Raw genomic sequence first — 11,812 nt, forward strand, 5'->3', positions numbered from 1 at the left:
AACTCATCGGGGTGATTGATAAGTTCGTGGCCCAAGGTAGAAGGAGATGAGTTAGCATGTTCCCTTGTAGGTTCAGTAAACTTGATTTACCCAATCTACGTTTGTATATGCAAGTTAAAGTCCCCCACGATAGCTGCTGTTCTATTCTTACATGCTGCAGATATTTCTCAGTTTATTTCTTGTGCCACTGTAATGTTATTATTGGGACAGCTCCCTCCTTCTCCAATACTGGTGCCAATTTCTCAATTATTCAGTGGTCGATAGACAAATCCCTTTTCTATTCCTGATCTCTACCCTGATGGATTCAACGTTCTGCTCCTTAGATCTTATATATCATCTTTCATTATAGCCCTGATCTCATCTTTAATTAAGAGTGCTAACCCTTCTCCCTTACACGCCTATGCTTCCATGTTACCTGATATCCTTGGATATTTAATTCCCATTCTTCTCCACTCTGCAACTACTTCTCTGTAATGGCCAGTAAATCATACCCCTTTGTACTGATTTGTGCCACAAGTTCACTGACCTTTTTTCGAATACTATGGGCATTCAAATAAAGTGCTTTTAAAATTGTGCTTTTTGTGCTTTTGTGCTTTTAAAATCTTGTAATCTTTTTCTCTTTTGCATTTGACTTTTCCTTCTCCACTCTTACCTTTCTCTTTTTTATCTTTTGCTTTTTCTTTAATTTTATCCACACTTTTCTTTTTTACTTTATCCATACTTCTCCAATCTGTTGAGCCCAACCCCCTACTATTTAGTTTAAAGCCCTATCCTAGTTATGCAATTCACTAGGATCTAGTCCCATCGTGGCTCAGGTGGAGCCTGTCCCATTAGTACAGCTCCCTCCTTCTCCAATACTGGTGCCAATTTCTCATGAATTCAAACCCACTTCTCCCACACCAATCCTTGAGCCACACATTTAACTTTCTAATCTTCTTGACCCTATGTCAATTTGCATGTGGCTCAGGTAGTAATCCAGAAATTACCACTTTTTTGGTTCTGCTTTTTAATTTAGTCCCTAACTCTTCAAATTTCCTCAGCAGAACCTCTTTCCTCATTCTACCTATGTCATTGGTACCCAACAACAACAACTGGATCTTCCCCCCCCCCCACCCCCACTGCAAATTCATCTGCCTTTGGGATGCTCTATCCTTGCAACAAAAAACAATTACCACTACATTTCTCTTCTCTCCTCCCTCTTGAATGGCTCCCTGAAGCACGGTACCACAGTTAGGTTGCTCGTCCTTCCTACAGCCCCCACTCGCATCCACACAGGGAGCAAGGATCTCAGACCTTGTTGGACAAGCTTAAGGGCTGAGGCTCCTCCAGCACTGTCATTTGGATCCCCCTACCTGCCTCACTCACAGTCACACCCATTTTGTCCTTGACCACTGACTGAATTTGAGGCAGCTAATCTAATGTGCTGGCTGGTGGTGTGGTGGCATCATCACTGGACTTCAGGCAGATGGTTCTGAGTGCAAACCCAGCTGGGTTCCAACCTGGGCAGCAACAATATCTGTGCAGAAGAAAGGCCTGGTAATCTACTTCCGTATCTTGCCATGAAAACACTATGGGCCCTATGGTCCATGAGGCCATGAAGAGTTGGACTCAACGACTGAACAACAATCTAATGGGTGTGATTACCTCCTGAAACAGAGAATCCAGGTAACTCTCCCCTTCCCTGATGTGCCACGGTGTTTGAAGCTCAGATTCCAAGTCATCAACTTTGAGCCCGAGTTCCTCGAGCAGCCAACACTTGCTGCAGCTGTGGTCATCACCTGATCCTACATCATCCCTACTTTATTTAATTAGCTGTAATTTAGTGACTTTTTAATTTAACCACTACAAAAGCCTTACCTGCTACTTATCTGTAGCTCCTTGCCAAAGCCTCAAGTTCTCACTCCTCCACTGGTCCACTCTACTTTTATTTGCTCCTTTAAATGCATTGTGAATTGATTGATCCAACGCCAATGTGCTGAGCCCCGTGAAACACTCCTTTTTTACACTCTTCTCCCTGATCTGTGTGACGCTTGCTCTCTCTGCGAATCGATTGGTGCACCGCTAATGCAATAGGACAGGCAAATGAGATTCCCTTTCAAGAATTCATATCAATGTTGTCTATTCCAATTAACATTTTCTAAATCATTGTAATAGGCACTAGCATGTCTATACTGCTGATGTTAGGGTAAGTGCTCTACAGTAATTTCTCTATCCCTTTTGAAATAGTGAGCTTACAAGTACTATCCTCCAATTTGCAGTAATCATAAAAAATCTTAAAAGATTTTAAACCTACTATTTCTTACTAATTCTTATGGTATGCTGGATGCAGATTATCAGGTCCTGGGATTTATCAGCTTTCAATCCCATTAATTTCACCAACGACATTTTATTACTAATACTAACTTGTTTAATTCCTCCTTTTTATAGATTCTTAATTCTCTAGCATATTCAGGAAATTGATTGCATTTTTTTCTTAAGAGGATGGCAACAGGTGAAAATTAGAAAGACTTTGCAATGACTTTGATCCACTACCATATCTCTTACTGTCATAATCCTTTTCAACTTTCCTGGTAACAATGAGTTTGAGAACTCTTTGTTGAAGTTCAATAGGACACTAAGTGGCTAAGGTTAGGTCAGGCATCTTATTTAAGGTAGCATTAATACTGTGTAGTTCGTTAGTAAACACAGGCATGCATATGTGATTGCTCCAGTATAGTTACCAACTCTGCATGGTTGAAGATGTTGTCACAAATGGCTGAGGCTCTCTCTTACTTGAGATGGTCATTACCTCCCAGTTGTGTAGATTGAGTGTTATTTTCCACTTAATCATCATTCCATGCTTAAATTTTGTCCCAGTCTTGCTGTATGCAAGCATGTTTTGCTTAATTTTCTGAGGAATTTTATTTTTTTAATGGCATTAAACATGACTGAGCCATCCAAGATCATCACTACTTCAGATTTATTGAGTGCTTCAAACTCTACTCTAAAGAACCTCTGTAACACCCTGGGGCTGAGATGATTAACCATGGACAATTTTAACCAATTTCCTTAGTATGAAGATTGACCCCAGCCACTGGAGTTATTTCGTATTGAGTCCTATTTATGTAGTTTTACCAGGATTCCTTAATACCACATTTGGTCAAGTGCTGCCTTGGTATTAATCACTTAGGTATCAACTCTGGCTTCAGCTCTTCTGACAAAATTTGTACTTAGACTGTAATGAGAAATGTTCCACCACCATTCAGGATGTGGATGCTCTCAGAGCTGCCCCCTCCTGTTTTCTGTTCACCATGTGTATATGATAGAAAATTCCAGAACTTTGATCTGATAAGTTACTTATGGGAACAGAACTCTATTAGTTCTGCTACTTGATGCGCTTGACTGTGTCTTACATGTTTATCAGATTGGTACCTCATTTATAAGTATGCCTGGCACTGTCCTTCTACACTTCTTATTCAACTAAGGCTGATCCCTTGTCAAATTCTGTTGCTTTAAATGTTCTGCATAAAGCTCATGAATGGTCAGTTGATCAATGTCATGGAGCATAATATTAATGGCATTCAATCTGATGGAAGATGTTCTTGGTGTGAAGAATCTTCTTCTCCGCAACGATTGTACAGTGGTTACTCCTGCCAATATTGTCATCTTCAACAGCTACGTTGCTGAGATTGAATGTTGTAAGATTAGCCCTTGTGAGGGTTTGTTCATCACCAGTCCACATCCTGACAGATAGTTAGGACTGTCAGGACTTAGCCACTCTGGTTAGCAATGGGGAGATATATTGAAGTTCTCAGCTAGAATTCATTCTTTTAGTTTTTAGCCTTTCTTCCAATCAGTTCTCAATATTGCAGAAGCAGTATTTTGTCAGCTAAGGAACAGTAGCTTTCACTGTATGGCCATCCATATTCTCACGCAATGTGTGCAGGAATTTTTCATAGAACTGAGATGCAGCCTTTGATCTTTATGACTCCATTTTCCTGTCTCCTTTTCTTGAAGTTCAAACATCACATTACATGTTTGGAGCTAACTTTTAAATAACAGCATTGTAATTTATCACAGTGGCCACCTTTACAGTCTCAAAAGCAAATTGGTGAGGAAATGCGGTAATTTTATAGTATACTACCTTGACCAAGTAGCCTCTAATTGATGAACAGTACTGAGGAATAAGCTCAAACTTGATGGATCATGACAGAATCCATTCCAGGTCACGGACAAGGGGCTCAAACCCCTTGACAGTTCGTTTCACTATTACAGGACATGTGCAGTTTTCAAACAGACAGCAAGCTGCCACTCAACAAGTTTGAATAGCAGAAAAATAATCTAGTTTCTTCAGTTAAGGCTACTTTAGGGAATGGATGCAGAGGAGGATGAGAATGGGATAGCAATGAGTGGAAGGGTTCTTTGGACTGCACAAAGATCATTTATAAATGAAGTAACTTCAGTGCATAGAACCTATCTCCTTAAGGATTTTGTCTATGCTTGCATGAGGCCTTGTGCAATTGCATACTGATTTGCGTACTTAGGCAGCTTCCCATCTATTTTGTATGGAGATACTTGGTATCCATTTAAAGATTTGCCTGAAAATTGAATTGATACACAAATGTTCTCCAAGATGCTCTAATAATTTTCTTAAACCAAGTAATTGGCCTCCAAAATTAACATTTGATATTGGTTAGAAAGTTTGAATAACTAAAAAAGATGAGCGAACATTAGCTTCAAGTTTTTGTTAAAGTGAAAAATAAATATCTTTGCAAATCAGTTTCAGTTTATCATTTTCTGTGCAGTACATTAAAACAAAAAAGTAGATTTTGCTTTTTTTGAATTTACATTTGATCTAATTCACCTATTGGTCAGTAACTTATCATGATCAATTCTGAGATTTTTAAAAAGTTCAAGATTAGTTTCTGTTAATAGTTCTGTATGAAGTAAATTTGAGGAGTTACATTCTAGTGCAGGACTATTAGAAGTTCAATACTAATTGGCACTGTCCATTTCACTCAGGTAGCCTACATGGATGAAAATGACATTATCATCTCACATTAGTGCTGATGTATATTTTAAAATCAAGTATAAATGAAAATTTAATTATTAATTGTGAATCCCTGAACAGAATTGTGGCAGGAATGAAAAAATTCATATTGCAAAAGCATTGCCAGTCCTCAGCTTAGCTAATTCAAAATTGGACAAAAAGTAAAATGAATGAATACAAAAGGAATAGTGCTCAACATTTGTAATCATCATACTGTCTGTTTCTCAGACACTATCAATCATTCTTTATGTATCAACAAATTATGTTTTCCTAACTGTCATCAGATGGTTCAGAATTAAAGAATAACAAAAAAGGAGAGATGGTTATTCCAGCCATTGCTATAATGTCCATCCATGCCAAATTGTTTTTAATAGCATTCTCTGTGCTTCCTGTTAACCCTTGTTCCTGATTCATTTTCATTACCTGTGCTATCTTTTAGACATATCCTTTCATTTCTTCTAAATATGTATATTCCTTTATGGAGACCAACTAGTATGCTTACCAAGTGTTGTGGCTAGTGGAAGCTTGCTAAGTGTTTGTTATTGATAGAAATATGATTATAAAGATGAGTGTTTTCTTGCTTTTGATGCCTCTTTTAAACCTATTTACTTTTACAGATACATATGTCAAGTTAACATTGCTGAATTCTATGGGTCAGGAGATGTCCAAATGTAAGACGTCCATCCGCCGAGGCCAACCAAATCCTGTGTACAAAGAAACATTCATTTTTCAGGTAGCACTATTTCAGCTTTCCGATGTGACACTCATACTATCTGTATATAACAAACGGAGCATGAAACGCAAGGAAATGATTGGCTGGATTTCATTAGGTCTGAACAGTTCAGGTGAGGAAGAGCTGAACCATTGGACTGAAATGAAGGAATCAAAAGGACAGCAAGTTTGTCGATGGCATTCATTATTGGAATCGTAACAAATGTGCTGTGGACTGTGGTGGGCTTTGGCTCAGGGGTTCAACACAATTCCTTTCAGACTTTTTTTCTTAACCAAATCAATGGTTGCAGAGTACGACAGATGCCTCATTGTTGGCTCAGCTCAAGATAATGCTGGAAAAGAAATAACTTTTAGGAAAATGTGAGGGAACACAATTTCCTGTATAATGTGTACTGTTTACTATCAATGCAACACATAAAATGAGGCACAAACATTTATAGAAAACAAGAGAAAATTTATAGTATTTGAAAAGCCTAAAGAACATGACATTGTGTATTCCAGTTATTGGCCAAGGTTGTGGTACAAATAACAGTCACATGCTGAAGAAAACATGAAATTCATCCTTGGTTTGTAGTGCAAAGTGCATAATATAACAGTATCGGTGCATTGTACTCTGGCTCAAAATTCTATTCAGCAAAGTGAATTCTGGAGGCAGAGCATAATTTTCAGATTTAATTGTGTAGCATGATTTGCTGTACTGACTGGGGGTGAGTTTCTAGCCTGGGATATTTGCATGAAGATGGAATTTAGGCTACTTAATAGAAAAAAAATACCAAAAGGAAAATTATTTTTGTGATGCAGAAATTTAGCCATTTTACTGTTTAAGGGTTTGTGGCAATGAAATACAAGCATATCATATTTTAGAAATTTTCAAAGGTAAACATGCACAGTTATCAGCTTTTAATACTCTCATGCCTTAGCTTTACACCTAGAATTTGACTTCCTTGTCAAACTGCATTGCTCTTTGACTTGCTGTTGTTGCTGGTAGGAAAGTTTTATGATTGAGAGAAGTTGCATTCAGATGATGGTGACACTGTCTAGAAAGCAAGCACACCAATCCTTTTGATTGATCAGAAACCAATAGGCCATGGTGGTTAATTAAACAAAGCAGAACATTCCTCTGGGATTTTGCAACAATGAAAATTTAAAAATAGTAGATGGTGGAAACTTGAAATAAAATCATGTAATTTTTCAGCTCTGACGCCCTTTGTCAAAAGTTGTAACAATATTTCAACTATAACCACTCAGTAAAATCAGCAGTTAAATGGAATAGAAAGGTGCCTTTATCACCTACTGGCTTTAAATTAGAAATTTCACCATAGACATGCTTTATAGCTGATTTATTAATGAAACTCTTAATCCCTACTCTTGGGTACTATAAAGAAGTGTAAAATATGGTTATGAAAACTGAGTACCTTCTATTTTAGAGCAGTAGATTGTGGATTGCTTTTGGGATGGGAGTAAGGATGGAAGGCTGGAGAGGTGTGATTTCAATAGTATTCATTTATACAGTATTAGTAGAGCAGTTGTGTAAACAATGTAGTCAGCTATTTATATATTTAGATTTTTGTTATGATTCATGAGTCCTTAATAATACCAGCTCCTACACAGTGACTAATGTGATCTAATTGTGATCACATTAATTCTGTATTTAAGCTAAATTCTGTATATATTCTAAAAGTAGTATGGACTGCCACAAAATGTAACTGAAGAAATTAATCTTTCCATCACCAGCATTGTTAATTCTACAAGCACAAAGTAAATTCATACCAACTTGTTTAAATACATGTAATTTTCAGACACTAGGATCAGATTTAGTTTAGTTCTATCCAGGTGATTGAAATGGGATAAACATTTTTTTTAAATAGACTAAAGGTTAGTATACTGTAATCAAACTCTGTAGGGATATCAAAAATTCATTTTACTCAGCACTGCTGAATTTATTCTATTATAAGCTGCATTGAAATATGTTTCAGAATTTTTATACCAGATCAATATATTAGGAAAATTTTGCAAAAGAACATCAATATTTCATAGTTTGTTATAATAGGCAGTAGCCATCTGCCGCCATTCTTTTAAAGCACATTGACTGGAACAACAACACAATTTGTTTCAGCCATAAGAATTTTTAATAGCATTCAATTAGAGATAATGACTTACCAACTACTTTCAAGCCAGTTTTGTTCTGTAAAGGTACCAACATTTAGAAAATAGATAAATGTAAGTTAAATGGAAGGAACGGTGTTAGTCCTTCATAATCCAAAAATTGCTGCAAAATTAAATTATCAGAGAATTTTGGAAGCTGTTTTTGTTATATATTTATCAGGTATTTTAAGACTTCAGAACCCCAGACTTTCATCTTGACATTTTGAACTTTATACTTAGAATACCAACTATTGCTCTAGTGGGTATGTTCTTTGGTTTTTAAATCTGACAGTGAAATTAAAAATAATTTAACTGTTCAATTTGATGATTTTAGGTGAAAACAAATCCAGAAACTCTCAATCTATTGCCTAATCAATTTTAAAACTGACTTGGTGTGAAAGTGTGAAGTAATGTAACCTGTAAGACACTGCATAGGTCTCCATTTTTACATTTGTGTACAGTCTACCGTGAGTCATTATTGATGGAGTCTTGCCTTTTTTTTGTTGGCATGACATTTATCAAATTGTAATATGTAGTACAATATTAATGGAATACTATGATTCAACCAGAAACCAGGGTTCATGCACAGGAGGGAATAATAATACTTGACTGATCCCACTCATCTCCTCAGTAGCTACCTGGATGGTCACAGAAAACCATCTGCAGAGATAAATGAATATTTTGCCTGAATATCCTCTCACAGAAAATAATTCATAAACTTCAGGAAAAAATGAAATAAAGAAAACAATTTAAAATCACCATGTTCACTTTGCTCAGCCTTGTTAGTCAGAATTCATTCTTCTCAAGTAAAAGTAAAATTAAGGGTAAGTGTTGCTAACTTGGAACAGAAATGAGGCTAATTACATAATATGTAGTTAATTACATTTAATTATTCTAAAAGGTAAGCGATTTATTTATTTCATCAGTTTATGGAATAAATGAATTATATCCAAATGGATATGCATTACCAAACAAAATTTATCAAAATTCAATTTGATAAGGCAAATGTTATTAACCAACTTTACAACATTTGACTTTTATTATTTTATTACGTAATTTGTAGTTCTATGAGTATGGATAATCTAGTCACTGAAATTGGATGAAATGATTGTTAAAGGTTTGTTCTCATTTATACTTGGAATGTAGCATAAATAAAATTAAAAATTGAGGACAACAACACCAATTTGAAAGTAAATGCAAATAGTTTGAATACACAGGCAAAGACAGAGCCAGCAAAGACCATGGAGTGGTTGACATATTGCTCTGTTTGTCCTAAATGCCCATTCCAAGAAATTGTCATCCCATTGAAATCTATGAATGTTGAAAGGCCTTGATAGAATGGATATATAGAGGATGTTTCCTATGGTGGTGAAGTCTAAGACCAGAAGACACAGCCTCAGAATAGAGGGGTGTCCTTTTAGAATGGAGATAAGGAGGAATTTCTTTAGCTAAAGAGTGGTGAATCTGTGGAATTTGTTGTCACAGGCGGCTGTAGAGGCCAAGTCATTTGGTATATTTAAGGCAGAGGTTGATAGGTTCTTGATTAGTCAGGGCATGAAGGGATATAGGGAGAAGGCAAGAGATTGGGGCTGAGCTGGAAAATTGGATCAGCCATGATGAAATGGTGGAGTAGGTTCAATGGGCCAAATGGCCTAATTCTGTTCCTATATCTTATGGTCTAATTAGTATAGTCCCAATACTTAGAATTTATGTCAGTACCTGCCATTTGATTCCAACATGATCCATCTAGCCATATAATAATGATTACTGATTAGATGTGTTAAAATTGTTTGTGCACAGATGCAATGAACGGTGTTGATGTGAGAAGAAAGTGAGCAAGGTCAGCAGGTCTTGCAAAATTTCAAGAAAGACATGAGGCCAATGTTCTTCACAAAAATGCAGATAAACTGACAAAAATAATTTTATTTAATCAAAAAGCATGAAGGAAAGAACATTTTATCACTGAAACCAGCAGACCCTGGGTTAAAAAGACTGTCAGGTAGCAGCCTAAAACCCAGTTTTCTAAATAAATAATCTGAGTAGCGGGAGGTTACTGCCGTGACGTACAAAGGTTGAACATTTTTATTTTTATTTTATTTAGAGCTACAGCATGGAACAGGCCCTTTGGGCACAGTGAGCCATGCTGACCAGCAATGCACCTAATGACACAACAATTTACAATGACTAATTTACCTACCAACTGCTATGTCTTTAAACTATGGGAGGAAACCCATGATAGAAAATCTGCTTGTAAACGAGTTTTGTTTGTGTTACAAGTCCAAAAGGCAGCAGGTTTATTATAAAATAACACAAAACCTTTGAAATTCCAGGGAAGGAGAGCAAAGGAATAATTCTGTTGAAACTATGTTGGGATTTTCAAGTTAAGAATATTTCCTGCTGGGGCTCCATTGCTCTGGAGCTCCTTCTTTGAATTTGATTGGAGGGATAAGTTTGCAAACTCTTGTTTAATGTACTCCTTGAGATTTGATCTTATGGCCTTTTACAGGGAAGTCGTCACCCCGAAGTTGCAGGAGGCAAGTAGCTGGGTGACTGTCAGGAGAAATGGAAATATGCAGTTAGAGCAGAGCACACCTGTGGCCATTCTCCTCAAAAACAAGTATACCACTTTGGATACTTTTGTGGGGGATGACCTCCTGGGAGAATATCATGGCGACTGAGTTACAGGCACTGAGCATGGGTCCAGGTGCAGAAGGGAAGGAGAGAGAAGAAGGAAGCAGTAGTGAAAGGGGTCTCAGTGGTGAGGGGAACAGACAGCAGATTCTGTGGACGTGTATGGGACACCCAAATGATATGTTGCCTCCCAGGTGCCAGGGTCTGGGATGTCTCAGATCCACAACATTTTGAAGAAGGAGGGGGAGCAGCCAGATGTCTTGGTACATATTGGTACCAATGACATAGAAAGGAAAAGCAAAGAGGTCCTAAAAAGGGAATTTAGAGAGCTAGGTAGAAAGCTGAGATGTAGGACCTCCTGGGTAATAATTTCTGGATTGCTGCCTGTGCCTTGCGCCAGTGAGGATAGAAACAGGATGATTTGGCAGATAACTGCGTGGCTGAGAAGCTGGTGCAGGGGGCAGGGCTTCAGGTTCTTGGATCATTGGGATCCTTCTGGGGGAGGTATGACCTGTTCGAAAGTGATGGCTTGCACCTGAACCCAAGGGGGCCAATATTCTCGCAGGAAGGTTTGTTGGAGCTTTTGGGGAGGGTTTAAACTAATTTGACAAGGGGGTGGGAACCATAGTGAAGGGACTCAGGATAGGAAGGATGGTAAAAAAATAAAGATAGCATGCAATCAGACTGTCATGAAGGGCAGGCAGGTGATGGGACTTAGTTGCAGCCAACAGGCTGAGCATCAAAACATTAGGGATGCAGAATCAGAAAGGATAGCAAATACGGTACTCAAGGTGTATCTAAGTGTGCGTAGTGTAAGAAGTAAGGTGGATAATCTTGTTGCAATATTGCAGATTGTCAGGTATGATGTTGTGGTCATCACTGAATCGTGGCTGAAGGATGGTTGTAGTTGGGAGCTGAATGTCCAAGGTTACACATTATTTCAGAGGGATAGGAAGGTAGGCAGAGGGGGTGGTGTGGCTCAACTGGTAAAGAATAGAATTAACTCAGTAGAAAGATGTAACATAGGATCGGAAGATGTTGAATTCTTGAGGGTTGAGTTAAGAAACTACAAGGGTAAAAGGACGTTGATAGCAGTTATATACAGGCCTCCCAACAGTGGCTAGGAGGTGGACCACAGATTACAACAGGAAATAGAAAAGGCATGTCAAAAGGACAATGTTATGGGAGTCATGGGAGATTTTAACATGCAGGTCAATTGGGAAAATCAGTTTGCAATAGATCTCAAGAGAGTGAGTTTGTTGAATGCCTAAGAAA

General features: G+C 37.7%; 1 protein-coding gene across 3 annotated transcripts in view; it reads left to right on the plus strand.

Annotated features, from left to right (window-relative positions):
• The window catches only part of LOC140730407 (synaptotagmin-14-like), a 165,992-nt gene extending 159,776 nt beyond the window's left edge, over positions 1–6,216 (plus strand). For all 3 annotated transcript variants that reach the window (XM_073050745.1, XM_073050744.1, XM_073050746.1), the window contains one exon: positions 5,647–6,216. In XM_073050745.1, coding sequence (XP_072906846.1) covers positions 5,647–5,960 — 314 coding nt within the window. In that variant the 3' untranslated portion in view covers positions 5,961–6,216. The remainder of the gene's footprint in view (positions 1–5,646) is intronic.
• Positions 6,217–11,812: the final 5,596 nt, after the last annotated feature.

This window comes from Hemitrygon akajei, chromosome 7 (assembly GCF_048418815.1).
Source record: "Hemitrygon akajei chromosome 7, sHemAka1.3, whole genome shotgun sequence".
NCBI lineage: Eukaryota > Metazoa > Chordata > Chondrichthyes > Myliobatiformes > Dasyatidae > Hemitrygon > Hemitrygon akajei.